Consider the following 27,810-nt stretch of genomic DNA (forward strand, 5'->3'; position numbering starts at 1 on the left):
TCTCCCCTCTCTAACGGGAGCCCAGCTCACTCCTCACCCCGACCAAGCACTCCCAGCACTCCCAGCACTGCCCTCCATGCCTCGCCAGCACTGATCCCAGCATTCACTTCTCCCCTCTCTAACGGGAGCCCAGCTCACTCCTCACCCCGACCAAGCACTCCCAGCACTCCCAGCACACTCCTCGTCCCCATCCTCCCTAGCCTGGACCAAGCATTCCCAGTATGACCCCAGCACATCCTGACCCATTGCCCCTGGCTGAGGGTCGCCCGTATGACATAGTGAGGGCAAAGGTAGCGCTGGCGCCATTTTGAAGATTGGCAATACGGCCCGCGTGCAGGAGATCGCTCCCGGACCCCCGCTGGACTTTTGGCAAGTCTTGTGGAGGTCAGGAGGCCCCCCCCAAGCTGGCCAAAAGTCCCTGGGGGTCCAGCGGGGGTCCAGGGGCGATCTCCCGCACGCAAGGGCGCCGGTGGCCCTTTGCCCTTGTCACATGACAAGGGCAAAGGGCCACCGGCGCCATTTCTCAACGCAGCAGTGGCCAGAGAGCGGGAGGAGATCGCGTCGGGACCCCCCCACTGGACCCCAGGTAATTTAAAACATTTTGGGGGGGGGGGGGGGGTTCAGGAGGGTGGGCGATTTGTTTTAAAGGTTCGGGTGGGTTTTAGGGTTTTTTTGGTGTGCCGGTTTTCCCGCTCCCTATTTAGCGATACAATACAAATGCCCCTGACGATAAATCGGGGGCATTTGTATTGTATCGCGTATCTAACGATTTTGGAAGATTTTAAAATTATATGACGATAATTTTAATCATTCAAAAACGATTCACATCCCTATAACATTTGTAAGGCTCTACCGCCCCCATCCATGACAATTTCAGGGTGACTAGAAATCAGAAGATCCCAGGCAAGGAGAGCAGGATATTATTTAATCTTTCTTAGTTTTAATTATTGGGTGTAATTTGATGTTTCTACTGTTTTGAAATATTATATTGTTTTTTTGGGAAATATTAGAACATTTTAATTATTGTATTTTTTATTTATCAGATGTTTTGAAATATTTTATTGGTGTTTGGGAAATTTTGGATATTGTATTCATTAACTGATTTGAAATATTTATTCTTTTTATGAATATGATTTTACTTTTATGATTGATGTTTTATATTTCTTGATTTTATTATTTAACGTTTTTATGAAGAATGGTCCTGTCTGTTTTTCCATTGTTGCTCTGCTTGTTGTGGGTTTCAGTTCAATTCTTCTCAGCACGTTTCTGTTTATACTTTCTGATCTCTTTATTCCGTATGGTCAGGGTCCCCCTGTGTTCTGCATATGTGACCGAGGTGAGGTATTTTGCCTGCATGTAATTTCTGTGTAGGGATCTATAGCAGCCGGGTTTCCTAATAAGAGTTTTATTGGTATTCTAGGGCCTGGTGTAATGGGTGTAATGTTGCCTTTTCATAGATAAGGTTGTTAGGGCTGTTTTGGCATGAGAGGTTTACTGTATTGTAATGGTAATGCTGTTTGTTCAGGGCTTTCTGAGGGCCAAGCTCACACCCAATACGCATTACAAAAAGTCTAATTCCATAGGAGCTCCAAGGGTCTTTTCTGCAGGATTTTCTGGTTGGCACCTCAGCAGTGCCTGTAAATATAATATGCATTTTGTAAGTGATATTATTGCCTTAGCAGACTGAACTTTTCATTGTTGTTTGTTATGCAAAATTTGTTATAAATGCGTAATTTAATTGTGTGTGTGTGTGGGGGGGGGGCGTGAGTGCAAGGCTGTAAGGTTTACCTAGGGTACCTCAGACCCTTTCCTATCCATGGGTTTGGGGGGTGTATGTCAGCTTTAAAAATGTAGATTGCAGGATGGAGCTAGGCTTTATGTGATGTGCTGGGGCAGGGACAGAATGAATCGGGGGCAGGAGAGTAATTTTTTGCACAGGGCAGCAAAAAGGCTAGCACCGGCCCTGTACACTTTACAATGAAGATCACGGACCATTTTATGCCTCCGAATCCTGCCTTGGGCGCATAGCCTTCACTTTATCTACCGAGCAAAATCAATAGTGTAAAATGTTTGTTTTCTGCTACCCCTAGATTCTCTCTTACTTTTTATTATGTTATTGGAGCTGAGAATGAAAGCTCCTCTGGCCTTTTGCGGGTCTCCTGGAGGGAAAGTCATCCTGTAAGAACCAGCTGTTAGAGCAGAATGTGCGCACCAATGTCCATGAAATGACCTCCCAGTAGGAGGTTGAAGAACTAACATTACCTGCATCTTTGAGGCAGCTGAGGGTAAGGAGGAGACCCTCCTGCCTAGTCGGGGCTGTAAACTACTGATTTCCTCATAGCCAACATCATCAGCGGGGACCGGCTAAAGCTTAAAACCGGCCCCCCTACGGCGCGTAGCCAACGTCGGCGCACAGCTTTGTCGGGTTAAGCTGCCAGATCAAGTTTCCTAACAGCACTGGAAGATACTGTGGACTTAAATGTGAGTAAAATAAATTATTTCCTGTACTACTGGCCTCCCTTCCAAAGGATTTGAGGATTAATTGAGAGTTGTGTGAAACGCCGGACCGCTGATATATCTATATTACAAGTGTAAGAAAATGCCTCACACTAAACGGAAGGCAAAAATTATGGAGATGGCGGCATCCTCTCCCTTAATAGAGCCTTCTCAGGAGCGGATTCCGATATTTTTCACCCCGACTCCTGGCCAGATACCAGTGGAAGTGGCCTCAGAGAGATCTGATTTTGAGCGGGTATCAGACTCTCTGGCCGAAACATCTCTAAGCCCTGGTGCACCAAATATTCCTCCTCCACCATACTGTCTTCCTACAGATTTTCTTGAAATTGATTTAATACCCAAGAAAAATGGAGAAGGAATCCAAACAGCAATGGGAAAGTTGGAAACTAGAGGAGCTGAAGGTGGTGAGCAAACTTTGGAAAAACCTCCAGAAATTACCTTAGACCTGCTATGGACTGCAATAACATCTTTAGAGGGGGTGATTATAAATCTGTCTAAATTGACTGTAGATTCTAATCAACGTATCAACTCTATTGAAGCTTCCTTGGGGAAGAATAAAGAGAATATTGTGCAGATGGAGACTAGATTGTGTAATGTGGAGAACTGGCAGCAAAGGTTTGCTAGAGCTGAGACATTAGAAGGGATAGAAAATACTTTAAGATATCTAAACCTTAGAATTATCAATTTTCCAAAGCATGATTTAATTTCAGCTTATGATATGTTTAAGGTGTACCTTATACAAATATTAAAAATGCCACAGCAAACGCTACCAGTCCTATCTAAGATTTATTATGTAACCTCAAAAGGTAAGACAGTGGCAGGGAATAAGTCTAGTGAAGGCCAGTTAAATCTGTCTGAAATTATTGAATCTAGTATTGATACAGTGATAACGAATAGAGCCATTTTACATATCTCCTTTTCCTTTGCTTCAGACAGAGAGACACGCTTTAGATTATATATGAAAAATTGATTGTCGTTGTTCCACGGTGAAAAAATTTGGATTTATCCCGATTTTTCTAGGGTAACTCAAGAAAGGAGAAGGAAATTTATTAATATGAGAACTGAGGTAGAAGCTATAGGAGGGAAAATGACATTAAAATTTCCTTGTAAATGTGAGATTGCTCATCAGAATCAAAAATATGTATTTTTTTAATTATCCCAATTGCGTGTTTTCCTCGATTCCCACACCCAATAATTTGCTGTGTTGGAATTTGATGCAAATAGTAAATAGCTAGTAGTACTCTCAAAATTCAGTTGTTACAGAAAGTAGGAGTTTACCCTACTATTCTATTTCCTTAAATTATTACCGCTTATTATTTCACGTATCCTTCTGAAATATTTCATTTTATTATCAGATTTAAGATGTAATGTGAAAAATTTACTATGTAAAAATGTTTTGCAAATATCTGAATTTTGTAACAAGTGGTGGCATTTGTTTTGTGAAAATAGCATAAAAAAAAAGAAATGACCTCCCGGTAACCTTGAAGCAGCATTTGCTTGGAATGGTGCGATGTGACTGTCATATGCACCTCCATTAGACAGAAACCTTTGACATATGCCTGGGAGCTCTCAATCTGGTAAATACCTGTCGGTCTGCAGCTGTCACCCCCCCTGTGAGAGAGAAAGCTTCATGGGAACACCTCTCCCTCTTTCTAGCACAGATCTCTCTCGCACGGCCAGTATTTGTGGATGTTAATTTCACGCCAAGGAAAACTGCTCTCCCAAGACAGCAGACATTCAGGTGAAAACAAAAGCAAGGGGCAGGTTGTATTATATTTTCTGCAGCTTTCCCTTGGGATCCTGTTATCTGCTTCCCCTTCCGTGCATGGTATCCCAGACCTCTGTGCAGCAGCTGATGAACAATACCTGGACTTTCTGGATTGCACCCATCTCCGCCCCCTCGCTGTGTCGGCACAGCAGCAAATGACAGCTTTCATGTACTGGAGACCATATTTACTAAGGTCCATTCTGTCCGAATGGGAGAAAGGCTTCAAAAAAATCAGATCTGCACGCCATGCCCACAGAGAGAGAGGAAGCAAGTTTAAAGAGGCGTACATAATAATCTCATCTCTGAGCCTTCATCCATTAACAGTGCATTTCTTGTTAGGCTTCCGCTTGCTAAGCAGCCTTATCCTACCTTATTGACTCATGCAATGATGCCTGCCCACCAGCAGAGGCCCTCAGTAAGTCTTACCATTAGCCTTGCCAAGCTTCTCCTTGCTACCTTTTCCACTCCCCAGGCTCAGCCGTATGTAACCCTGCCTTGCCAGAAGCTCCTTGTTTTCTCATGGTGCCACTTCTAGCTCCATGACTTGACCCTTGTTCCTTGCCTTGTGGCCTTCAGGTCTATCCTGCCTTGAGGCCTCCTGGCCTATTCTATCTTGCATCTTGCCTTGAGGCCTTCAGGCTTATTTGTTCTCTGTTCTGTGTTATCCTTGTCTGCCTTGTCTAAGTCATGCCCTAGTCTGCCCTGTTGGTCTTGTCCTGTTTGTTCCAAGTATCTTGTCCAGTCCTTCCTGTACAACAGTCCTGACCTTGTCTTGCTTCAGTCTGTCTCTTGTCTAGTTCCAGGTCCAGTCCAGTATCCAGTCTAGCCTTGCCTGCCTTGTCCAGCCTGCCGAGTTCTGCTTACCTCATCCAAGCCTTGCCTGCCCAGCCACGTCTAGTCATGTTCCAGCCTGTACAGACTCGCTATGATGTACATCCATCAGAGACCTACTGGCCCCCAGAACCCAAGGGCTCAACCTGTGAGGGAAGGAGTGGCTAGATGGAAGACTTTCTCTTGTTCCGTTTAGAGTCCTGCCTTGCAGTCCCGGGCTACTACCCAGGTGGACTTCCCTGATTCTGGGACCCCTGACATTTTTAAGCAGTGCCTCATTGAGAACTTCCATTATTGTGAAGCCTTGGAAGACAGAGGGGCCTAAGGAAGGAAAATGGAAGCTGACAGGACATTCTGCACATCATGAAGCATTAGTGCTAAATGGGAAGGTTGTGCCTCTAGCAGCGACTCTCTGGCTTCCTAAAGGAAACAAGCAGCTGGTAACTAGGATGGAAGAAAAGCTCACAAAATGGCCTATGAGTCAACATTGAAATTCTGGTGGTTTATTTCTAAAGAAATATGAGTGGCCTTGATAAGTCTTTCATGAAGAATCCATCATATATGGCTTCTCTCTACTGTTTCTCGTCAAGCATTGCACACTACTTGCCTTTTCTCATTCTCTGTCCTTATTCTTTGCCACTTAACTCTCATCATGAAACCATCATGGATGACCTGACTCCTTCCTTCCATCTCTAATCAAGGAACCATTCTAAACAGCTTCTTCCCACTCTCCTCTCATCCTGCCACCACCACGGAGCTATCATTCAGGGCCTCCAGCATTTCCTCCGATTTCTCCAGAATCCCTTGCCAATATATAAATCAAATGCAGTGGTGTCCTTGGGTGACTAAGAAGCCAGAATGTAGCTCTCCCTCGGGGGCTTTGAGTCATACTTCATCATGGTCTCTCAGCCAAAACATAAGAAACTGATATGCATGAGGTGCAAAGAGAAAACTGCAGCTCAGATTCTCGGGAGGAAGCAGCAGATCAGACCTTTCCAATGATAAGCTTCATTGCGTTTCGCAAAAAGGTTTATATCGGAGAACCTTCCAAAAAGGGGTTACCTGGGAGCTGTTTATTGATGCTGTAATATTTGTTTTTCATGTGTCCATGCCCTCTGCATCCCTCTATGCCCACACAAAGCCTCCTGTCATTCTGCATCTCAGTTTCTTGCCCTCTGAAAGATTTGAGGACCCTGGAAGCCCTCCTGTTGCATTCCACACCATAGAAATCATTGAACACAATGGGAACCTCATCTGCATTTCATGGCTCCAATTGTATTCAAAGGATTCCTGCAGTGCAAAAATTGCCCTCAGCCACGATGTCTGGCAGATTTTGAAACTTCTGACTCTGTACTCGAACTCCACTGTTGCACTCCTCATAGTGTGTGGAGCCCCCAGCTTCTCCAATAAAGCCATTCTGAGTGCTTGGTTCTCAACATTTTCATTCGGGACCCACTTTAGCAATATAAGATCATCATGGGAACCATCATAAAATAAACTAACCTCAAATTCAAAATTTAGGGTCCTCTGCATGTTTTAATATAGAAAAAGATGGTGCATAAAGAGGGCAAGGCCCAGCCAGTCTCTGCAGCTATGAATCCTCTCATGTGATTTGGTGCCTGACTTTTCATTGCAGTGCAATCTGAGAGCCATAATTCTGGTGCTGGCTTTCTCTCCATGACTTGCTTTAGCAGGCTGCTCCATGCTGGGAAGGAATATTTCCTAAGCTTACTCCTGAGTCTCTTTCTTCTTCTAGAACTTCCTTTCCTCTTCGATATGCTAGAACTACGTCTGCATTTTTCTCATATCCCCTCTCCTCTCTACCTCACTGGCATAAATAGATTTAGTTCTCCAAGTCCCAGGGCTTTGTGTGGTCTTCTCCTGATAGCTTCAATTCTGTCTATATTCTCTTGGAGATTTGGCCTCCAGGACTGGACACAATCTGCAGATGAGGTCTCACTAATGACCTGTACAGAACCATTCCTCTGCCTCTCTTCACCTCCTTCTTGCACTCATTTGCTATTATGGGATCGTTAAATATGATCACACTAAGAATCTATTTTCTGTTTGGTGCACCTGAACATCTCAGCTCCCTCATTATTTATCTACACTGCTGTCTTAGATTTCAGCACCCCAAGTCCATAACTCTCTTCAGTTCTTTCCATTCAATCTTAGTTTTCATACTCGTCACCACTCTGCTCACTGAGCTCTCTGGGGAAGGGACCCACCTATTCTTGATGACTTGCAACTTGCCTTGAGCATGGATTTGGAAAGGATAATTAAATTCCAGATCCAATCCAATGCATCTGCAGTGTGCACCCTGTTAGGTATCTTCATATCAGCTGCAAGACAACAAACCTTTCCATAACCCACTAATCACACTCCCAAGGATGAGTCTCTGAAAGGTAGGGAGGACAGGAAAGCCAGATGCACCTTGTGGTCTACCTTTCTCTCTTACTAGGGGCTGATTTGCTGTTCTGATTTTAATTGTTTACATTTTCTGGCTGAGTATCTCCACTGGGACTTCATCTCGGGACCCCTTGTTTGTGAACCACTGAAGGCATTGCACAAAGATCAGCAAACATTTATATATATATTTTTTGACTGTACCAAACCTTATCACATGATCAAATATGTATGGGTCATCTCCTTGGTAAGAGTACATAGACTGCCTCAGCAGTTAATAACTTCTGCACTGAATTAGTTCCTAACAGGCTCCTTCATGGCTCTCTACTTTGTTTCTTTGGAAAAGAGAAAAACACCACACACTTTTGCTCTATAGTTTCAAACTACCAAAGCATAATCTTTCTTATTGCTTTCTGACTCATGACATTATTCTTCTGCTATAAGCTTGACTTCCCGTCTGCACCCAATACAAGCCACCCCTCTCCCCCTGAATTGAGGGGACAGGTAAAAGCAGAGAGCACATTAACCTGTCACAGGCGGCAGCAGTTGTGCCTGTATTTGCAGAGGGAAAGTTAATGCAGACAGAACGAGGCCTTTGGTTGGCACAGTTATTACATTCTCTGGTAGCCAGTGCCACATGCTTACAATGCTGGCCATGCTACACCATCCCTATGACTTCTCCGTGCCACTTGGAAGGTGATGAGGGGCAGCATTCCTGGCACGGTCCAGGACAACAGCACTGGGCAAGGTCACCTTGCACTACATGGGTGAGAGATCTAGAAAGAGAATGGTAGACCCTAAAGTTACTGAACGTTAGGCTGGAAAGGTCTTCAGCCTGAAGACCAAAAAATAAATCTTTGTGACGGAAGGAGCAGCAGATACAACCATAAACCTCATTCCTTTAACTGAAGTCCAAGATCATTGTTTGTGAGCTCACATCAGCTGCCTGAGCTCCTGATAATGCAGCAGATTCTCTAGGAAAGATGTTTCTATGGAAATAGCATTCAGTAAGGCCCAGCCAGCACACACCTTACAGCACACGGAGGGATGATTCTAACGTACACCATGGCGTCCCTTCAACCTCGCTCTGCAGCTCTTCCATGCCAAAGGGAGCTGCTGCCATTTCAAAGCACAGAGTGCTAGTGTTTAAAAGGCTCCTTCACCCCCAGACATCAAGTCTACTCTGCACATTCGTACAGAAATATGACGACTATCAGAATCGTACCAACTGACCTAAACAAACATCTCTGCCAACTAAGCCTCTGCATGCATCCCCCCCAGGAGGAAGGATGGGGAGAGGTATCCTGTGATGGATCTAGTGCAGGTTACTGCACCTCTGCAGGGCCCCCCAGGAGGAAGGATGGGGAGAGGTATCCTGTGATGGATCTAGTGCAGGTTACTGCACCTCTGCAGGGCCCCCCAGGAGGAAGGATGGGGAGAGGTATCCTGTGATGGATCTAGTGCAGGTTACTGCACCTCTGCAGGGCCCCCCAGGAGGAAGGATGGGGAGAGGTATCCTGTGATGGATCTAGTGCAGGTTACTGCACCTCTGCAGGGCCCCCCAGGAGGAAGGATGGGGAGAGGTATCCTGTGATGGATCTAGTGCAGGTTACTGCACCTCTGCAGGGCCCCCCAGGAGGAAGGATGGGGAGAGGTATCCTGTGATGGATCTAGTGCAGGTTACTGCACCTCTGCAGGGCCCCCCAGGAGGAAGGATGGGGAGAGGTATCCTGTGATGGATCTAGTGCAGGTTACTGCACCTCTGCAGGGCCCCCCAGGGGGAAGGATGGGGAGAGGTATCCTGTGATGGATCTAGTGCAGGTTACTGCACCTCTGCAGGGCCCCCCAGGGGGAAGGATGGGGAGAGGTATCCTGTGATGGATCTAGTGCAGGTTACTGCACCTCTGCAGGGCCCCCCAGGGGGAAGGATGGGGAGAGGTATCCTGTGATGGATCTAGTGCAGGTTACTGCACCTCTGCAGGGCCCCCCAGGAGGAAGGATGGGGAGAGGTATCCTGTGATGGATCTAGTGCAGGTTACTGCACCTCTGCAGGGCCCCCCAGGAGGAAGGATGGGGAGAGGTATCCTGTGATGGATCTAGTGCAGGTTACTGCACCTCTGCAGGGCCCCCCAGGAGGAAGGATGGGGAGAGGTATCCTGTGATGGATCTAGTGCAGGTTACTGCACCTCTGCAGGGCCCCCCAGGAGGAAGGATGGGGAGAGGTATCCTGTGATGGATCTAGTGCAGGTTACTGCACCTCTGCAGGGCCCCCCAGGGGGAAGGATGGGGAGAGGTATCCTGTGATGGATCTAGTGCAGGTTACTGCACCTCTGCAGGGCCCCCCAGGGGGAAGGATGGGGAGAGGTATCCTGTGATGGATCTAGTGCAGGTTACTGCACCTCTGCAGGGCCCCCCAGGAGGAAGGATGGGGAGAGGTATCCTGTGATGGATCTAGTGCAGGTTACTGCACCTCTGCAGGGCCCCCCAGGAGGAAGGATGGGGAGAGGTATCCTGTGATGGATCTAGTGCAGGTTACTGCACCTCTGCAGGGCCCCCCAGGGGGAAGGATGGGGAGAGGTATCCTGTGATGGATCTAGTGCAGGTTACTGCCCCTCTGCAGGGCCCCCCAGGAGGAAGGATGGGGAGAGGTATCCTGTGATGGATCTAGTGCAGGTTACTGCACCTCTGCAGGGCCCCCCAGGGGGAAGGATGGGGAGAGGTATCCTGTGATGGATCTAGTGCAGGTTACTGCACCTCTGCAGGGCCCCCCAGGAGGAAGGATGGGGAGAGGTATCCTGTGATGGATCTAGTGCAGGTTACTGCACCTCTGCAGGGCCCCCCAGGGGGAAGGATGGGGAGAGGTATCCTGTGATGGATCTAGTGCAGGTTACTGCACCTCTGCAGGGCCCCCCAGGGGGAAGGATGGGGAGAGGTATCCTGTGATGGATCTAGTGCAGGTTACTGCACCTCTGCAGGGCCCCCCAGGGGGAAGGATGGGGAGAGGTATCCTGTGCTGGCTGCTATACCTCTGCGGGTTGCTCTGCTGCTGGGGGTAACAGAAAGATTGGGGGCAGGTACCTTGTCCCGGATCTGTTGTCGCACTTTTTCTCTCTCCGCCTCCATCCGAGCATGCTTGGCCTTTCTCTCTTCCTCCTGCTGCCTCAGTGCTTCCTGTCGCTCTTCCTCCTTCTTTTGGGCATCAGGGTCCTTCTCCTCCTCTCCACCCAGCATTTTGCCCATGTCTTTAGTGGCACCTGTGGAACATAAGGAAAATGAGGAACTGCTTTTGTCCATTACACATGAGATCCACTATTGCTCCTGCTTTCTGTGCATTAGGATTGTCATTTTAGTTCAGGTCCACAACCATAACATGAAAGCAAATATTAAAACAGCAATTTTCCGGCACATCACTATAAAACTGCCTGCTACAGCTGGAACTGGGATGTATCCGCAGAGCTGTGAGTGTATATGAGGAGCAGCATGGCAGGACTGGGGTGTGTCAGCAGAGCTGTGAGTGTATATGGGGAGTAACATGGCAGGACTGGGGTGTATCAGCAGAGCTGTGTGAAGGGGAAGCAGCATGGCAGGACTGGGGTGTGTCAGCAGAGCTGTGTGTAGGGGAAGCAGCATGGCAGGACTGGGGTGTGACAGCAGAGCTGTGTGCAGGGGATGCAGCAGGACAGCACTGAAGTACATTGGCAGAGCTGTGAATATGGACTTTCTTTGTGCTCTTAAAGCTTACATTGCTCAATATGCAATCTGCTGAGAACCTTCAAACTGAAACAGATCTTGCCAGAGTGTGCCATACTCCCTCCTCTGTGAGTTAGTTCCCCTTCCAGGATAAGAATATACCACCGATCATGTATGTGGAGAAATATTGTACATGGTAATGTCCCTGCTTCATCTGCACAGTAATGAAATGCCCTCCAACGAGGATCGAATCCTCCAGTGTTCATCTGGAAAGCTTCAAGCTGCCACATGTCAGGAAAAGGCAGTGATGGAGGGGAAAGGAGCAGGGAGAGCTCTTATGGGAAAAGAGATGGATGGACAGATGTGAAAGGCAAGATTTTCATGTTACTGTATGTAAACCGCTTTGATTTATATTGAAATGTGGTGAATAAGTAAATAAATCTACTGAAAAGAAAAGGAAGCGCTTGTGTGATGGACAGAAGAGAATTCAAGGGGGGTGCATGTGTGCACATGCAGGTATACTTATCCCATCCCCCTCACCCCCTCGGTAATTCAAGGGGGGTGCGTGTGTGCACATGCAGGTATACTTATCCCATCCCCCCACCCCCTCGGTAATTCAAGGGGGGTGCGTGTGTGCACATGCAGGTATACTTATCCCATCCCCCTCACCCCTTCGGTAATTCAAGGGGGGTGCGTGTGTGCACATGCAGGTATACTTATCCCATCCCCCACCCCCTCGGTAATTCAAGGGGGGTGCGTGTGTGCACATGCAGGTATACTTATCCCATCCCCCACCCCCTCGGTAATTCAAGGGGGGTGCGTGTGTGCACATGCAGGTATACTTATCCCATCCCCCACCCCCTCGGTAATTCAAGGGGGGTGCGGGTGTGCACATGCAGGTATACTTATCCCATCCCCCTCACCCCCTCGGTAATTCAAGGAGGGTGCGTGTGTGCACATGCAGGTATACTTATCCCATCCCCCACCCCCTCGGTAATTCAAGGGGGGTGCGTGTGTGCACATGCAGGTATACTTATCCCATCCCCCCACCCCCTCGGTAATTCAAGGGGGGTGCGTGTGTGCACATGCAGGTATACTTATCCCATCCCCCACCCCCTCGGTAATTCAAGGGGGGTGCGTGTGTGCACATGCAGGTATACTTATCCCATCCCCCACCCCCTCGGTAATTCAAGGGGGGTGCGTGTGTGCACCTGCAGGTATACTTATCCCATCCCCCTCACCCTCTCGGTAATTCAAGGGGGGTGCTTGTGTGCACATGCAGGTATACTTATCCCATCCCCCCACCCCCTCGGTAATTCAAGGGGGGTGCGTGTGTGCATCTGCAGGTATACTTATCCCATCCCCCACCCCCTCGGTAATTCAAGGGGGGTGCGTGTGTGCACCTGCAGGTATACTTATCCCATCCCCCACCCCCTCGGTAATTCAAGGGGGGTGCGTGTGTGCACCTGCAGGTATACTTATCCCATCCCCCACCCCCTCGGTAATTCAAGGGGGGTGCGTGTGTGCACATGCAGGTATACTTATCCCATCCCCCACCCCCTCGGTAATTCAAGGGGGGTGCGTGTGTGCACATGCAGGTATACTTATCCCATCCCCCTCACCCCCTCGGTAATTCAAGGGGGTGCGTGTGTGCACATGCAGGTATACCTATCCCATCCCCCACCCCCTCGGTAATTCAAGGGGGGTGTGTGTGTGCACATGCAGGTATACTTATCCCATCCCCACCCCCTCGGTAATTCAAGGGGGGTGCGTGTGTGCACCTGCAGGTATACTTATACCATCCCTCCACCCCCTCGGTAATTCAAGGGGGGTGCGTGTGTGCACCTGCAGGTATACTTATCCCATCCCCCACCCCCTCGGTAATTCAAGGGGGGTGCGTGTGTGCACATGCAGGTATACTTATCCCATCCCCCACCCCCTCGGTAATTCAAGGGGGGTGCGTGTGTGCACATGCAGGTATACTTATCCCATCCCCCTCACCCCCTCGGTAATTCAAGGGGGGTGCATGTGTGCACATGCAGGTATACTTATCCCATCCCCCACCCCCTCGGTAATTCAAGGGGGGTGCGTGTGTGCACATGCAGGTATACTTATCCCATCCCCCACCCCCTCGGTAATTCAAGGGGGGTGCGTGTGTGCACCTGCAGGTATACTTATACCATCCCTCCACCCCCTCGGTAATTCAAGGGGGGTGCATGTGTGCACATGCAGGTATACTTATCCCATCCCCCTCACCCCCTCGGTAATTCAAGGGGGGTGCGTGTGTGCACATGCAGGTATACTTATCCCATCCCCCACCCCCTCGGTAATTCAAGGGGGGTGCGTGTGTGCACATGCAGGTATACTTATCCCATCCCCCACCCCCTCGGTAATTCAAGGGGGGTGCGTGTGTGCACATGCCGGTATACTTATCCCATCCCTCTCACCCCCTCGGTAATTCAAGGGGGGTGCGTGTGTGCACATGCAGGTATACTTATCCCATCCCCCACCCCCTCGGTAATTCAAGGGGGGTGCATGTGTGCACATGCAGGTATACTTATCCCATCCCCCACCCCCTCGGTAATTCAAGGGGGGTGCGTCTGTGCACATGCAGGTATACTTATACCATCCCCCACCCCCTCGGTAATTCAAGGGGGGCGCATGTGTGCACATGCAGGTATACTTATACCATCCCCCACCCCCTCGGTAATTCAAGGGGAGTGCGTGTGTGCACATGCAGGTATACTTATACCATCCCCCCACCCCCTCGTTAATTCAAGGTGGGTGCATGTGTGCACATGCAGGTATACTTATCCCATCCCCCCACCCCCTCGGTAATTCAAGGGGGGTGCGTGTGTGCACATGCAGGTATACTTATCCCATCCCCCCACCCCCTCGGTAATTCAAGGGGGGTGCGTGTGTGCACGTGCAGGTATACTTATCCCATCCCCCTCACCCCCTCGGTAATTCAAGGGGGGTGCGTGTGTGCACGTGCAGGTATACTTATACCATCCCCCCACCCCCTCGGTAATTCAAGGGGGGTGCGTGTGTGCACGTGCAGGTATACTTATCCCATCCCCCTCACCCCCTCGGTAATTCAAGGGGTGTGCGTGTGTGCACGTGCAGGTATACTTATCCCATCCCCCTCACCCCCTCGGTAATTCAAGGGGGGTGCGTGTGTGCACATGCAGGTATACGTATCCCATCCCCCCACCCCCTCGGTAATTCTCTTCTGTCCATCACATTGCACAGACATATACTGCACATCCACACACATTAATATCGTGAGACATTGCAGCTCGTTTGCTGCATTTGGATCACATACCGCTCGATACAGTATTTAAATTAGACGCAAATGCAAGCCGTGTCCAAAGTGTGTCCATGAAGCGTCCATGAAGCGCAATCCATTTTACTGTATAGAGCGCTATACAGCGCCTGTACAGTAGAGATGTGCATCGTTTTTTGTGTTCGTGTTGTTCTTCGTTTTTCAGCCGCCATGGAAAATGTCGTTTTTTTTCGGTTCGGGTCTTTTTTTTCGTGAAAAATCGATTTTTAGTTAGTGCGCGCTAACTCCCCGTTAGTGCGCGCTAACTCCCCGTTAGTGCGCGCTAACTCCCCTTTAGTGTGCACTAACAGGAGTTAGTGCGCACTAACAAAAACCGTTAGATTTTGTTACTTTTTGTTACTTTTTGTTACTTTTTGTTATTTTTTGTTAGTGCGCACTAACGGGGAGTTAGCGCGCACTGACTCCCGTTAGTGCGCACTAATCAGAAAAACGAATTTTTGCGAAAAAATGGGAAAATCCTGATTTTTTTCGGGCTCCCTGAAACATGCCGAATTGGACAATTTTGTTGCAATTTTCCAATTCGGCAAAAACGAATGCACATCTCTACTATACAGTATCCTGGGTGCACTGGTACCTGTCATTTCAAGTGTCATTTCAATGACAGGTACCAGGAAGTGGATGGTTCTCCTATGCTCGGGCATAGGGGATTGCCAGTCCTCTCTCCCCCCTTCCCGAAGCAAGGCGCAGGGCGAAAATTGACTCGACATGTTATTAAAGCAAATAGAAATTGTAACAAAATTTAACTTACTGCATGCTTCCAGCAGCCCCAGTCCTCTCTCCCCTCCTCCCGAGGCACCCACTGTGGCTCCCCTGCCTCCCGGGGCAGCCGGCAGTGAAAGCGGCTTCCAGCAGCCCCGCCGGCGAAGGTGCATGAACGCACATCCAATTTGGGTGTCCAAGTAGTGAAAGCACATGAGCGCACGCTGTGACCTCGGACGTCCATCCGGGCACTCAGGTCATGGCGTGCGCTCATGCGCCTTCACTGCTTGAGCGCCCAAATTGGACGCTGCTTGGGTACTCAGGGCTTACCTTTGATCATTAATAACAACATATTGCTACGGTGAGAATACAGATGTGAAACCCCTTGAAGGGGCAGATTTCCTGTGAATCAGCCCTTCTTCCCCTTCTGCTGCTACAGCAATATATTCACATTTCTGGATATTCGGTATCCTTAGAGGGGCATCACTTAACGACAGCAGAATATTGTGAGTAGGATACATATGCATTGTGGGTAATTACATTAGTGCATCACTGGTAATATGCATCCTATCCACAATGGACAGGTCCATAAATAATTATTAGCTAGGCAGACTCTTACGTCTTGTGGAGAGTAACTGGAATTTGTTTGGTACTTCCAGATGACCTTGACTGGCCATTCACAGAGAAAGGGTGCTGGATTCAGTCAACCACCAGTCTGATGCATGGCATTTCTTATATTCTTAACTACAACATCATCTCACCCACACACGCACACCCTCTCCATACTTTAATTTATAAAATTTCCATCCTATGCTAATCCTCAGTGCCTTAGCCTTGGTCCTGTGCAGAGCCCTGTGGTAATGTCCAGGCATATGAGTAAAAACAAGTTTTTGGCCAATAAAAATAATTTGCATTGATGAGGTATATTTCAAACAAATTGCTTAATTTTATGACTGAGCAGATCTGGAAGGGACATGCAGTCTGCTCTCTGTCTTCCACAGATTATATGGCAGTTTTCAAATCCCAGAAAGAACAGTTAGCCAGCTTCAGCTGGATCAGGCTGATAAAGATCCCAAAGAGAATCAATGACAGAGCTAGGACTGGAACCCAGCAGTGCTGGAGTATTTCCTTGAGTTCAGACCACAGGTTTGTATCCTAACTTGATTTTTGGTTAGTGCAATGCTGAATGTCAGAGGACATTTTGTGCATTCTCTGTATATTTGGCTGCTTCTTTGCCAGTGCCACTGTAGCGTGCATTGTCTGCACTGCTTTCCCTGGTTCTCTCTTGTGATTCAGGAATGAACTGGAAAGTGATAGCAAATTCTAGTCCTCCAGTGCCACCAACAGGCCAGGTTTTCAGAATATCCACAATGAATATGTATGAGATAGATTTGCATACAATGGAGGCAGTGCATGCAAATCTTTCTCATGCATATTCATTGTGGATATTCTGAAAACCGGACCTGTTTGTGGCACTGGAGGACGCTATCTTTGAGAGAGACTCTCTCAGTGTGTGTATCTGTCCGTGGTGCTGACTGCTGCTCCCTCAGTCTGTGTAGCTGTCCATGGTGCTGACTGCTGCTCCCTCGGTCTGTGTAGCTGTCCGTGGTGCTGACTGCTGCTCCCTCGGTCTGTGTAGCTGTCCGTGGTGCTGACGGCTGCTCCCTCGGTCTGTGTAGCTGTCCGTGGTGCTGACGGCGGCTCCCTCGGTCTGTGTAGCTGTCCGTGGTGCTGACGGCGGCTCCCTCGGTCTGTGTAGCTGTCCATGGTGCTGACGGCTGCTCCCTCGGTCTGTGTAGCTGTCCATGGTGCTGACTGCTGCTCCCTGTCAATTTGTTTCCTTTCTATGATAATCACCTTAAGTAGCACTTTGGAAACACATTCAAAGATTGTCAGAATCTGAATATGTTGGTTTATTTCCTTACTTCCTTTGGCTATGTGATGATTTAATTTTGTGGATTCATGTGCAGGAGCTCAGAACAAGAGTAAATGTAATTCTCCTGACAAAAAGCCATGCCTTAGAGTCTCAAAGCAGCCTTCTTCCTGCAACAGTGTCTCCCATGTCTCTTAAGCACCAAGTAATGCCCTAGTGCCCCAGAGTCTGCCCTTCTGAAAGAGTCTTTTATGTCATGGAGAGTGGTAGAGGGAAGCTGACAGTGAAGGGTCCCAGACAGTGATGGGAGGTGGGCAGCAATGGTGTCTCAGAGCAGAACTGAAGGATTTTTCAGGTATTTATTACAAGTACCTGAATTGTACATCTTGACTTGTTCTGTAATGAACCAAACCCACCTATCAGTGGTCATAAGGGAGAGGTTAATCCTGTCCTGGTTTTGAATGTTAGGGCTCCTTACTGCAAACTAAGAATCTAAGTTTATGGGCTCAAAATCAGGAGTGACTCAGCCTATCCCACATGGCATTGCATCATCTGATACTCAAGCATATGTAATGTTCCCACACATTATTAGAACTTTCAAACATTTACAGAAACCTAATCTGCAGCTTCATTAGTAAAGCACCATTACCCACACAAGCTAGCTAAGTTCATTATTTGAGGTGACCGCTCATAGTCCTCCTGCTGATGCACTGTCCTCTTGTATTGGTTTATGCCATGACCAACCTGTCTTGTTTGAACGTTTGCTAGTCTCCACAATGAGAAAAGCTGGACATTTCCCCCAGGACTCATGAATATCTTGTGATATCTGTTTTTACAGCAGCAGAATCTGCTACTCAGCACATCTCCCTTTCAGGGCACTCTGCATGTTGTCCAACTGGCTAAAGATGAATAATTCATGGGATTTACAAAAAAACTGAAGGGGCTCCAGGGTGAAGGGAGGTAAAAAGAAAATCACAAAAAATATTTAAACTATTAACTGCTAGGAGTCAGAAGTGCTCTAGAAAACTGGATTCTTTGTAATAAACTTTCACTAGAGCACCATAAGATTATCGTCTCTGTGTTGTTCCAATAAAAGGTACCACTGCTTGCAAGAATCCAAGTCTCCAACTCTGCCTCTCCCTCCCTCTCAGGTTTTTTTTTTGTTTGTTTTTGTTTTTTTTGCATTGCCAGAGATGGTATCATCTCCTCCCCTGCCTTTCTGTGCAGGATGTGTGAGCTCATTCTTTTTTCCTGTTTATCTACACTCTGAGCCCCCTCCTCCTGCCTTGCAGTCTCTCTAATAACCTTCAGTGGCTGAACTGTCAGTGAATTGTTTATATAGTGCTGCTGAGTTTCACCCCAGAGGTGGCTGTGTTGGCGCACTCTGTGGCTGCAGCACGATGTTATGCTGGGTCACAAACTGTAGCTTGGAGCACTCTATAGAGCACAGAGCATACACAGTACCAGGACAAAAGAAAACCTCAAGAACAACTTCCTTCTGTTCTAGTAACCTTGAGAAGCTTTTAGCAGCTGATTTATGCTCTACTTTCCCCATGCACTTACTGCGTATAATTAGCAGCAGGCTTCAAGGATCCTGCCCTCTATTACCTTTCTCCTCCCCACTGCTCAACTCCTACTAGTGTCACAGGGCAATGGCAATTGGCAATAGCTGAGTTAGTAATGGTTTGGATAGCACTGTCGAATGATGCTCTCAGTACTGTGCTGAGATTTCTGTCCCCCTATCTGTGTTGTGTTCATTACTTTAACAGCCTTTTAACATCACCAGATCCTATGGAACATTCACCAACAATAAAACACAGATACCAGGACCCCAGCAAAGAAAGGAAGTATGGGAGTATCTCTCAATGCCCTTCCCAGTCCTTCCCAGCTCCAAGGTTGTGGTTTGGACAATGGTGAGGTGCTGCTACATAGGAAGGTGTGCCAGGGCTTAACAGGGATGGCACAAGGGAAAAGAGGGGATATTTATATACAGAGAGATAGGAAAAGGGAGAGCACTGTATAGACAGTCAAATGCTTCAGAGAGAGGGTGAGACATTTAATCACTAATCACCAGCAACCCTGGATGTTAGAAATACTGACTCTCAAGACGATGCAATATGGACGCACTAAAAACATGAGTCCAAACTGGGAACACTTTTTTTTAATGCACGCACAATCACTGATGCAATAAGCAAATGAGCTGCTACGCTAAAAAGGACATGCTAGGGATAAACTGTGCATCCCTAGCACATCTATGGCATCTGGCACTCAGGAGACGCGGCTGTGTGTGGGTTATCAAAATGGATGCTCAATTTACGAGCATCCGCTTTATCCCATAGCAGCTAATTTACTGCCACGATATGCATGTACAATATACACGGCTCGGAACACGTATATTGTGGGTGTATATTGTAATTTACTGGCACAATATGCGTGTACAATATCCACGGCTCGGAACACGTATATTGTGGGTGTATATTGTAATTTACTGGCACAATATGCGTGTACAATATCCACGGCTCGGAACACGTATATTGTGGGTGTATATTGTAATTTACTGGCACAATATGCGTGTACAATATCCACGGCTCGGAACACGTATATTGTGGGTGTATATTGTAATTTACTGGCACAATATGCGTGTACAATATCCACGGCTCGGAACACGTATATTGTGGGTGTATATTGTAATTTACTGGCACAATATGCGTGTACAATATCCACGGCTCGGAACACGTATATTGTGGGTGTATATTGTAATTTACTGGCACAATATGCGTGTACAATATCCACGGCTCGGAACACGTATATTGTGGGTGTATATTGTAATTTACTGGCACAATATGCGTGTACAATATCCACGGCTCGGAACACGTATATTGTGGGTGTATATTGTAATTTACTGGCACAATATGCGTGTACAATATCCACGGCTCGGAACACGTATATTGTGGGTGTATATTGTAATTTACTGGCACAATATGCGTGTACAATATCCACGGCTCGGAACACGTATATTGTGGGTGTATATTGTAATTTACTGGCACAATATGCGTGTACAATATCCACGGCTCGGAACACGTATATTGTGGGTGTATATTGTAATTTACTGGCACAATATGCGTGTACAATATCCACGGCTCGGAACACGTATATTGTGGGTGTATATTGTAATTTACTGGCACAATATGCGTGTACAATATCCACGGCTCGGAACACGTATATTGTGGGTGTATATTGTAATTTACTGGCACAATATGCGTGTACAATATCCACGGCTCGGAACACGTATATTGTGGGTGTATATTGTAATTTACTGGCACAATATGCGTGTACAATATACACAGCTCGGAACACGTATATTGTGGGTGTATATTGTAATTTACTGGCACAATATGCGTGTACAATATACACAGCTCGGAACATGTATATTGTGTGCCACAAAATTTTATAATTTATTTTTTTTTTTACATCAAGACTTTTTTTGTATGGTGCTGCCTTCTATGGTTCTTCCTACTTAGTACTGCAATGATATGATGTAGGAGGAACCACAGAAAAGCAATTTTTTGTTTTTAAACCGAGTCCTTGACACATGGGAAGACTTTACAGCTGCTCCGGACAAGTGTAAAATTTTATGGGTTACAAAGTGCGCTTCAGGCGCACAGGGATTTTTTTTTGTAGTGCGGGGTAATAGCTAATAGCCTCATCTACATGGAGTTTACATGTGATGAGCGCTATTAGCTAGGTGTGAGTTTGGATGCGCTGATCCCCTTATTGCCTAAGGGATTATGGATGCGCGTCTAAGCACTCGTTAACCTGTGTGCTGGGCTGGACGCATTTTATTGCTTTGGCCCCTCTGTAAGACAGCTCAGCTAGGACTGGAACCAGTAACTGTACTGATCAGCCAGACAGCACCTCCTGCTTGCTCCTTTCTCTGCCCACTAGAAGGGGCTTCTTCTGCAAAGTCCAGGGTGTTGCCAGTCACTAGAATAAGTGAGGGTCAGAAGAACTGGGCAGACTGGGTGGATAAGCTGCTCTTTATCTGCCATCATCTGCTATGTGACTAGGAGGACTGATCCTTTTACAATTAGGGCATTAGGAGCTCTCACTTTGTGCCTACAAGTGCTTGCAGTGTGGCTGTGACTCTGTGGTGGTGGAGCATGCATGCACATGGGAGATTTATTTCCAAACATTTTTATATCACACATGCAGGAAAAACTGATCAGAGTGGTTCACATCATAAACACAGCCATAAAACCATAAAAACAATATAAAAAGCCAACACAGTACATTCAAATAAAAACCAAAGCAACCTAAAAGGACTGAGGTCCTCTAGGCTCTTGGACAGAGCCAGGCCTTGACTTTCTTCCTTTCTGCAACCTGATATCTAGCTGTTATGTCACGCAGGTGCACATGCAAGGTGATCTTCCTAAGGTTTCCTCCTTCAGACATTCTTCACAGCCCAGCAAGACAACACTGCCGCTCTTCTCTCTACACTGGGGCTTTTATTTTAAAGGTGATTAAAATGTTGAAATTAGATCCATTTAAGTAAGAAATTAATTGTTCCTCAAGTAGTCGGAACTGCGGCTTTAAGCATATCCCTGGCTCTTGCTATTCACCTGCACCCTAGGTAGCAGCCAGAGGTCACCACGTGCAGATTGGCTGAGACGTCATAGATGACCTTAAAATGTACAAAGCCATGAACAGTCCTGCAGGGCTTCTCTATTGCTGCAGTTTGTTATACAATTTGTTGGAAGAAAGCAGAAGACTTCTGCACTTCCAGTTTTCATTAGCCTGAGTTCCGACTGACCCGAGGGCCTCTCTCTGGCCCCAGGTCCCAGGTTCTGTGCAATGACCGTTAGCGTGATACTTGCAGACTCTGTAACCGGGAGCCTAATAACTATGTGATACGTGATGCTCATATGCATCATACAGTGCAATCGGGGGGAAGGAAGAGCCCAGGTATGGCCGAGAGTGAATTCGGGGAAGGGAATGGACTTGCACAGTGTCTCCATTGTGAAATGTTTAACAAGGATGCATTGAAGCTGGGAATGAGACCAGATTGTTGGAAGGCAGAAAGTGGAGAGAGAGGAGAGTCAGCAGAGTGTGGGGGAGTACAGAGAGGGAGAGAGAAAGGGGAGGGAAAACACCAGAGGCTGTGAGAATAATAAGACAGAGAGAGATGCAGAGACAGGAAGAGTGAGACTTCCCAGTCTGAAGAGATCTGAGAGAACCATCACACAGAGCTGGCTTAACATCTGCAGAAGGGGCCATGTGCTGCTGAATGCTTGTGAGCATCTTTGTATCATTCTTATGTTGGTGCAATTAAAGGGATCCTAGCCTTTGGAGACTTTCTGTTTTAGCATCTTGACCCCTCTGCTCTCAGGGTTTAGCAGTAATGGGATAGACCATGTGAGGTGAGGATGCAGACAACAACATGGACTTACCCCCCAAAGCTTGCTTCATCACAAAATCCATCTCTGGCTCTGGTTAGTGCTTGCTTCTCGATGGGGAGATTTTCATCCAGGGACTGTGGGGAGAGCGGGAGGGGTTGTTCGCCTACAACAAGACAGAGGCATATCAGAGGCAGAAGCTCCTGGACTCATCTACTTTTGTTTAAAGTTCTTGGAATTAAGTCAGCAAGTCAGGAAAGTCAAAGTGAGCTTTACTTATTTTTACATGACATGGATCTTGATGTAATAAAATGTGAGTAAAAGATGTCAGCTAAATCTTAGCTCAGATTTTCTTTATTCATGCATAAAATTTGAGTTAAACTCCTGATGCAGTAAGCTTATAGTATACAAATGCATCAGGAGTTTAAAAAATATGCAAAGCATGCACAAAGCATTATTTATGTGCATAAATCATGTGGCATTGTGCGCTTGCTGTATGTACGACTGGCTCTTGCTGTCATCACATGCTTCTCTGGATTTGCATAAGAGCTGGGAGAACAGCTGGCAGCAGAACTGACAGGGGATAATGGGCCTTATGCAGTGAACCAGGGAAGCATGAGGTGACAGCGATAAACAGAGGAGCACACAACAGGTGCTGCACCATGGTTACAACTGTGCTACTATAAGCTCCCGCCCCCCCCAAGAGCTTACAAAACAATACAGTTATACATTTACAGGTGAATTTTCAAAGGAGTTACTCATGTAAATGTAACATATTGTCATAGCAATTTCAAAAACCATTAAACGCATAAAGTGCACTTATGTGAGTAAATCCTGTGGACAATTCAATGGCAGATATTGTAGCAATTTTCAAAAGCCCACTTACATGGGCAAAGTGCATTTACACATGTAAACCCATTTTTAAGCACATAGATGCTTCTGAAAATCAGGTCCACAGTGAGCACTGCACAGTTCTGGTATTAGTACTACTATAAGTACTTTCACCAAAGAGCTTACAAAATGATTGACAGATGTACATTCAGAAAGCGCTGCACAGTGGTAGCACTGAACATAAAAAGAAAAGAACTGCCATACTGCGTCAGACCAAGGGTCCATAAAGCCCAAAATCCTGTTTATAAGAGTAACTAAGCCAGGATGGTCGCCTGAGGTAACATGAGCTGAGGGGCACCCTGAGTAGCAATGAAGGTGAGGCCTGGTGGCTGCAGGACTGTAGAGAACCCCATCCCACATGACCCAAAGAGAGGTTCAGTGGGCTACAGTGGACCCCATCCTATTGCGGCCTGAAGAGAGGCCCGGTTGTTCTCATCCTGCCATGTCCCAAGAAAGGGGAAAGCCTGAGAGTGTGTGCCTATGTGCATGTGTTAGCGTGTGTGTGTGTGTGTGAGAGAGAGAGAATGTGTAAGAGCAATGCATGCGAGTATGAGAGAGGAAGTGTGTGTATGCGCATGGATGTATGTATGAGAGAGGGAATTTGTGAAAGAATGAACATATGTGTGAGAGAAAAAGAGAGAGAGACTCTGTTCATGCGTATGTGAGAGACAGAGCCTGCGTGTGTGAGGAAGTGAGAGAATGAACGTGTGTGTGTGTGTACATGTGAGAGAGCGTAAGAGCCTGTGAGTGCACACAATTGTGGGGGAGAAGCACCAATAAACATTTTCTCCCAGGGCACCATTTACCCTACATCTGATCCTTTAAGCCAGGTCACACGTATCTAGTGGGATCCCACACAGTAGATAGATTCCATATTGCTTACATGCAGTGATAAGCATTGACTTTCCTCAAGCCTATCTGGTTAATAACAGTTATGGACTTTTCCTCCAGAAACTTGTTCAAACCTTTTTTAAACCCAGCCATGTAACTGCCTTTACTAGATCCTCTAGCAATGACTATTAACTAGTTCTTAACTGGTTCTTAATTGATTTATATTATGTTTTTTGTTCTTAAATTGTTCTCAAATGATTTATATTATGTCCACCTTAATTTCATATTGTCTGTAAAGCCTGTTGCTGATTTATTGTAAACCGAGGTGATGTTTTTTACGTGCCGCGGTATATAAAAAAAAAATCAAAAAAAAAATCACTAAATAAAAATGAATTCCAGAGTTTAATTACACATTGAAATTCATTGCATATTTTTTTTACTCACACCTTCTTACATTGAGCTCTGAGTGGACAGACTCTGGCTAGGAGGATAATGACGCTACAGCTTCTCATTAGTATTTAGTATGCAACTGACCTAAGTGGTGTACAAGCAAAATATACACAATTATCATTCTAAAATAAAAAACAAAACATCAAATTCATACAAAAAACAAAAAAGAAAGTCAATTCATAAGTCCATGAAATTACTGTGACTAATGTCTTGTCCTTATCCAAAAGCTAATTGGAAAAGATAGGTCTTTAGTGCCATTTTGAATTGCATAGTACAGATCATCATATGCAGTTCAAATGGAAGCGAATTCCATACATTTTGAGCTGTGCTCGAGAAAGCTTGTTCCCTTGTTTCTGTGAGCCTCATGGTGCAGTTTGCTGCTTTATTTCCGGCCTCAGGAAGGCTGCTTAGCCATGTCCATCTCTTGGGGAAACTGTCGAGCCCAGCTGAGGAGAAAGCAGCTCACAGACAGCAAAGCATGTACACACTGGTGCATGTGCATCTGCGCATGCACCAGTGCAGGCCATGCATGAGATGCCTGCTGTCAGATCCCCCGGGATGGTTCATTCCAGGTGCTGGGTTGTGAGAAGCAGTGACCCCCGACCCCCCTCCAGCAGTCTGCAGTAGCCCCTGACGTGCTCTAGCATGGAGCACAGGAGGCAGGTGGCTCCCAGGCTTTACTGCTGCTCCTATCAAACCAATCAGTTTATTTGGATGTCTCCTGTGTAGGTCAGAGAGCTAATAGCTTGTTAGCAGGATGAGAACTGGCTTTCAGCTCCACACTTAATGCAATCAAACTCTCCCTTATTAGCATTTAAAGGCTGGCTGACAGCTAATTTGTAGCTGATTTGCATCTGTCTTTTTCTCCCCTTCACTGTGTAACACTGTGAGTGTTAAACCTGCACACCCTTATGATCTAGTGATTCTCACATGGAATGAGGGTATAAGAGACACTCAAATAAATAAACAAATAAATGAATGCCCTGGGGATTGTTTCAGTAAGCAGGGAAAGAAGAGGAATAAAAAGTGAGACAATGCCTGGGTATCCACACAGTCAGAATGATCATAGGCTCCCACATTTATCAATTATAGACAGAGACAAGATCACACATAGAGCTGGGCATTAGAAGTGACTCTGCTGGTCTGGTTTTCTCCCATCCTGCGCATGTAAAGCCACGTCATTTCCTTTCGGAAAGTCATAATAAATTAGCACGCCACCAACGCCGGGGCCTAAAAAAGCATCCAAATGGCCCACAGCGGATAACACTAGAACTAGGGGCCATTCCCTGAAACTATCAAGGGCAGAATTCAATCAAAACGTTGCTGTATATTATTATTTTAATCTGTATGTGCGTCGCTCAGCACGATTCATTATAGGCGGATCATAAGTACTGTAAATAAATAAATAAACACAATTGTAGGAAGACTTTTTTCACTCAGTGCAGAAGGCAGGGTCAAGGCAATTAACGCTCAGGCTGACACTGTGAAGCCTGCTCAGCTGAGTGCACTGTTTAGCACGCTGGTGGGTGTGCATTTTGGACACGCGTCCTTATACAATAAGGGGTTTAGTGCGTCCATACTGTGCGTCCAAACCCCCCCCCCCCCCCGAAACTAATAGTGCTCGTCACATGCAAATGCACGTCGATGAGGCTATTAGTAATTCTCCCAGATACTGAAAATAAAGTGTGAGCCCGATCCACACAGGTTACGCCCAAGAGCAGCCATTCATTTCTCAGCAGCCCGAAAAAGTGTACAGAAAAGCAGAAAATACTGCTTTTCAGCACATCCTCCAACTTAATATCGGGGCAAGATTAAGTCAGAGGAACCAAAAAGGTTTAAACAAAAAAGATAAAATAAAAATGTGTCAGCAGGTCAGGATAGGAAAACGGACCCTCGTAAAATTGCGCATCCGTTTCCTGAACCCGCTGACAGCCACCTCGCCTGGGCTTTCGCTGCTGAGGAGGCACTGGGGGCGCGCTATTGTCCCTAGCTCCTCCCCCCTCATTTAAATACAGTATTGCACGCCCAGGACAGGTGGCCGGGCGTGCGTTAGGAAAGCAGGTGCTTAACCCTGACCGTCTGTTTCCCACGCACCTGACTGTGGGGCTCGAGGGCTGGCCAGGTTCCTGGAGGAAAGTCCACAATCAGTTATTAGGAAGGCAGACTTGTGAGATTCAAGAAACAGATCAATTATTGGGGGATCTGCCGAGTGCGGGCGACCCAGACTGGCCACTATCAGAGACAGGACCTTGCTCTGACCCAGCAGGGCACTTTCTCATGGCAAAGTTCCCACAGTGCAGAAAAAGGAGCTGAGATGTCATCAGCTCTGAGCCACCTTTTTTATTCCAATATGAGAAGCGCATTATGTCCTTTGGATTGCTGAGCAGTCAGCTTGATTCTTCAGAAAGCTCTCCGGCAGGGCAGGAAGATCAGAAACCAAAGTTGGAGATTGGTGGGGTGAGAGTCTCAGATACATTTTGGGTCTGGTTACATTCACACAGGGGGGGAGCGAGACATACAGCGCCACCACTGGTGCCTGGAAACACAGAGAGGTCCGACTTCGTGTCTGGATGCTGAGGGAGTTAATTCTATGCTAAATGGGAACAGCTCTGGAAAGCTTTTCTCTCTCTAAGTGCTGGAGCTCACCAATTAGTCTACCTACACACAGAGAAATGGATTAAGTAAGTTCAGTAAAAGGGTTTCCTGTACATTTCTTTTCTTGACCTTTATTTCTGCTTGTACAGAAATCAATACCATGGAAGGGACGGGGCAGGGTTTGCCTGGATGGATACGAGGACAGCCTCTTTCAGCTGCAGGCTAAGACCTGTTTTCTCACCGCTACAGAAAGAGTCAATGTGCGAGGACAATCCTAGGCATTCCTCTCCTTCCCACATTCATTTCTGGATATTATTTGGTTACTTTCCTTTTCTGCAGGACTTTAGAAGGCACAGCCCTGCGCCCTGCATCCTGCTGGGAGCTGCATCCCTCAGTGTAAGCAAAGCATTAACGAGAAGGGCCCCAGCAGTCCCAAAACCTAGAGAAAGCCTCAGTGAGGCTCAGTGCCAGCACACGCCATGCCAGAAACGAAGGGCACAGGAAAGGCTACATGTACGAA

The 27,810-nt window shown here is 46.8% G+C and overlaps 1 protein-coding gene across 2 annotated transcripts in view; it reads right to left on the bottom strand.

Annotated features, from left to right (window-relative positions):
• CPLX2 (complexin 2) overlaps positions 1-27,810 on the bottom strand; it is a 108,426-nt gene that overhangs the window by 11,742 nt on the left and 68,874 nt on the right. For both annotated transcript variants that reach the window (XM_029583910.1, XM_029583909.1), the window contains exons 2-3: positions 22,578-22,689; positions 10,601-10,776 (exon numbers count right to left, since the gene is read on the bottom strand). In XM_029583910.1, the coding sequence (XP_029439770.1) occupies positions 10,601-10,776; positions 22,578-22,608 (207 nt within the window). In that variant the 5' untranslated portion in view covers positions 22,609-22,689. The remainder of the gene's footprint in view (positions 1-10,600; positions 10,777-22,577; positions 22,690-27,810) is intronic.

This window comes from Rhinatrema bivittatum, chromosome 18 (assembly GCF_901001135.1).
Source record: "Rhinatrema bivittatum chromosome 18, aRhiBiv1.1, whole genome shotgun sequence".
Lineage (NCBI taxonomy): Eukaryota > Metazoa > Chordata > Amphibia > Gymnophiona > Rhinatrematidae > Rhinatrema > Rhinatrema bivittatum.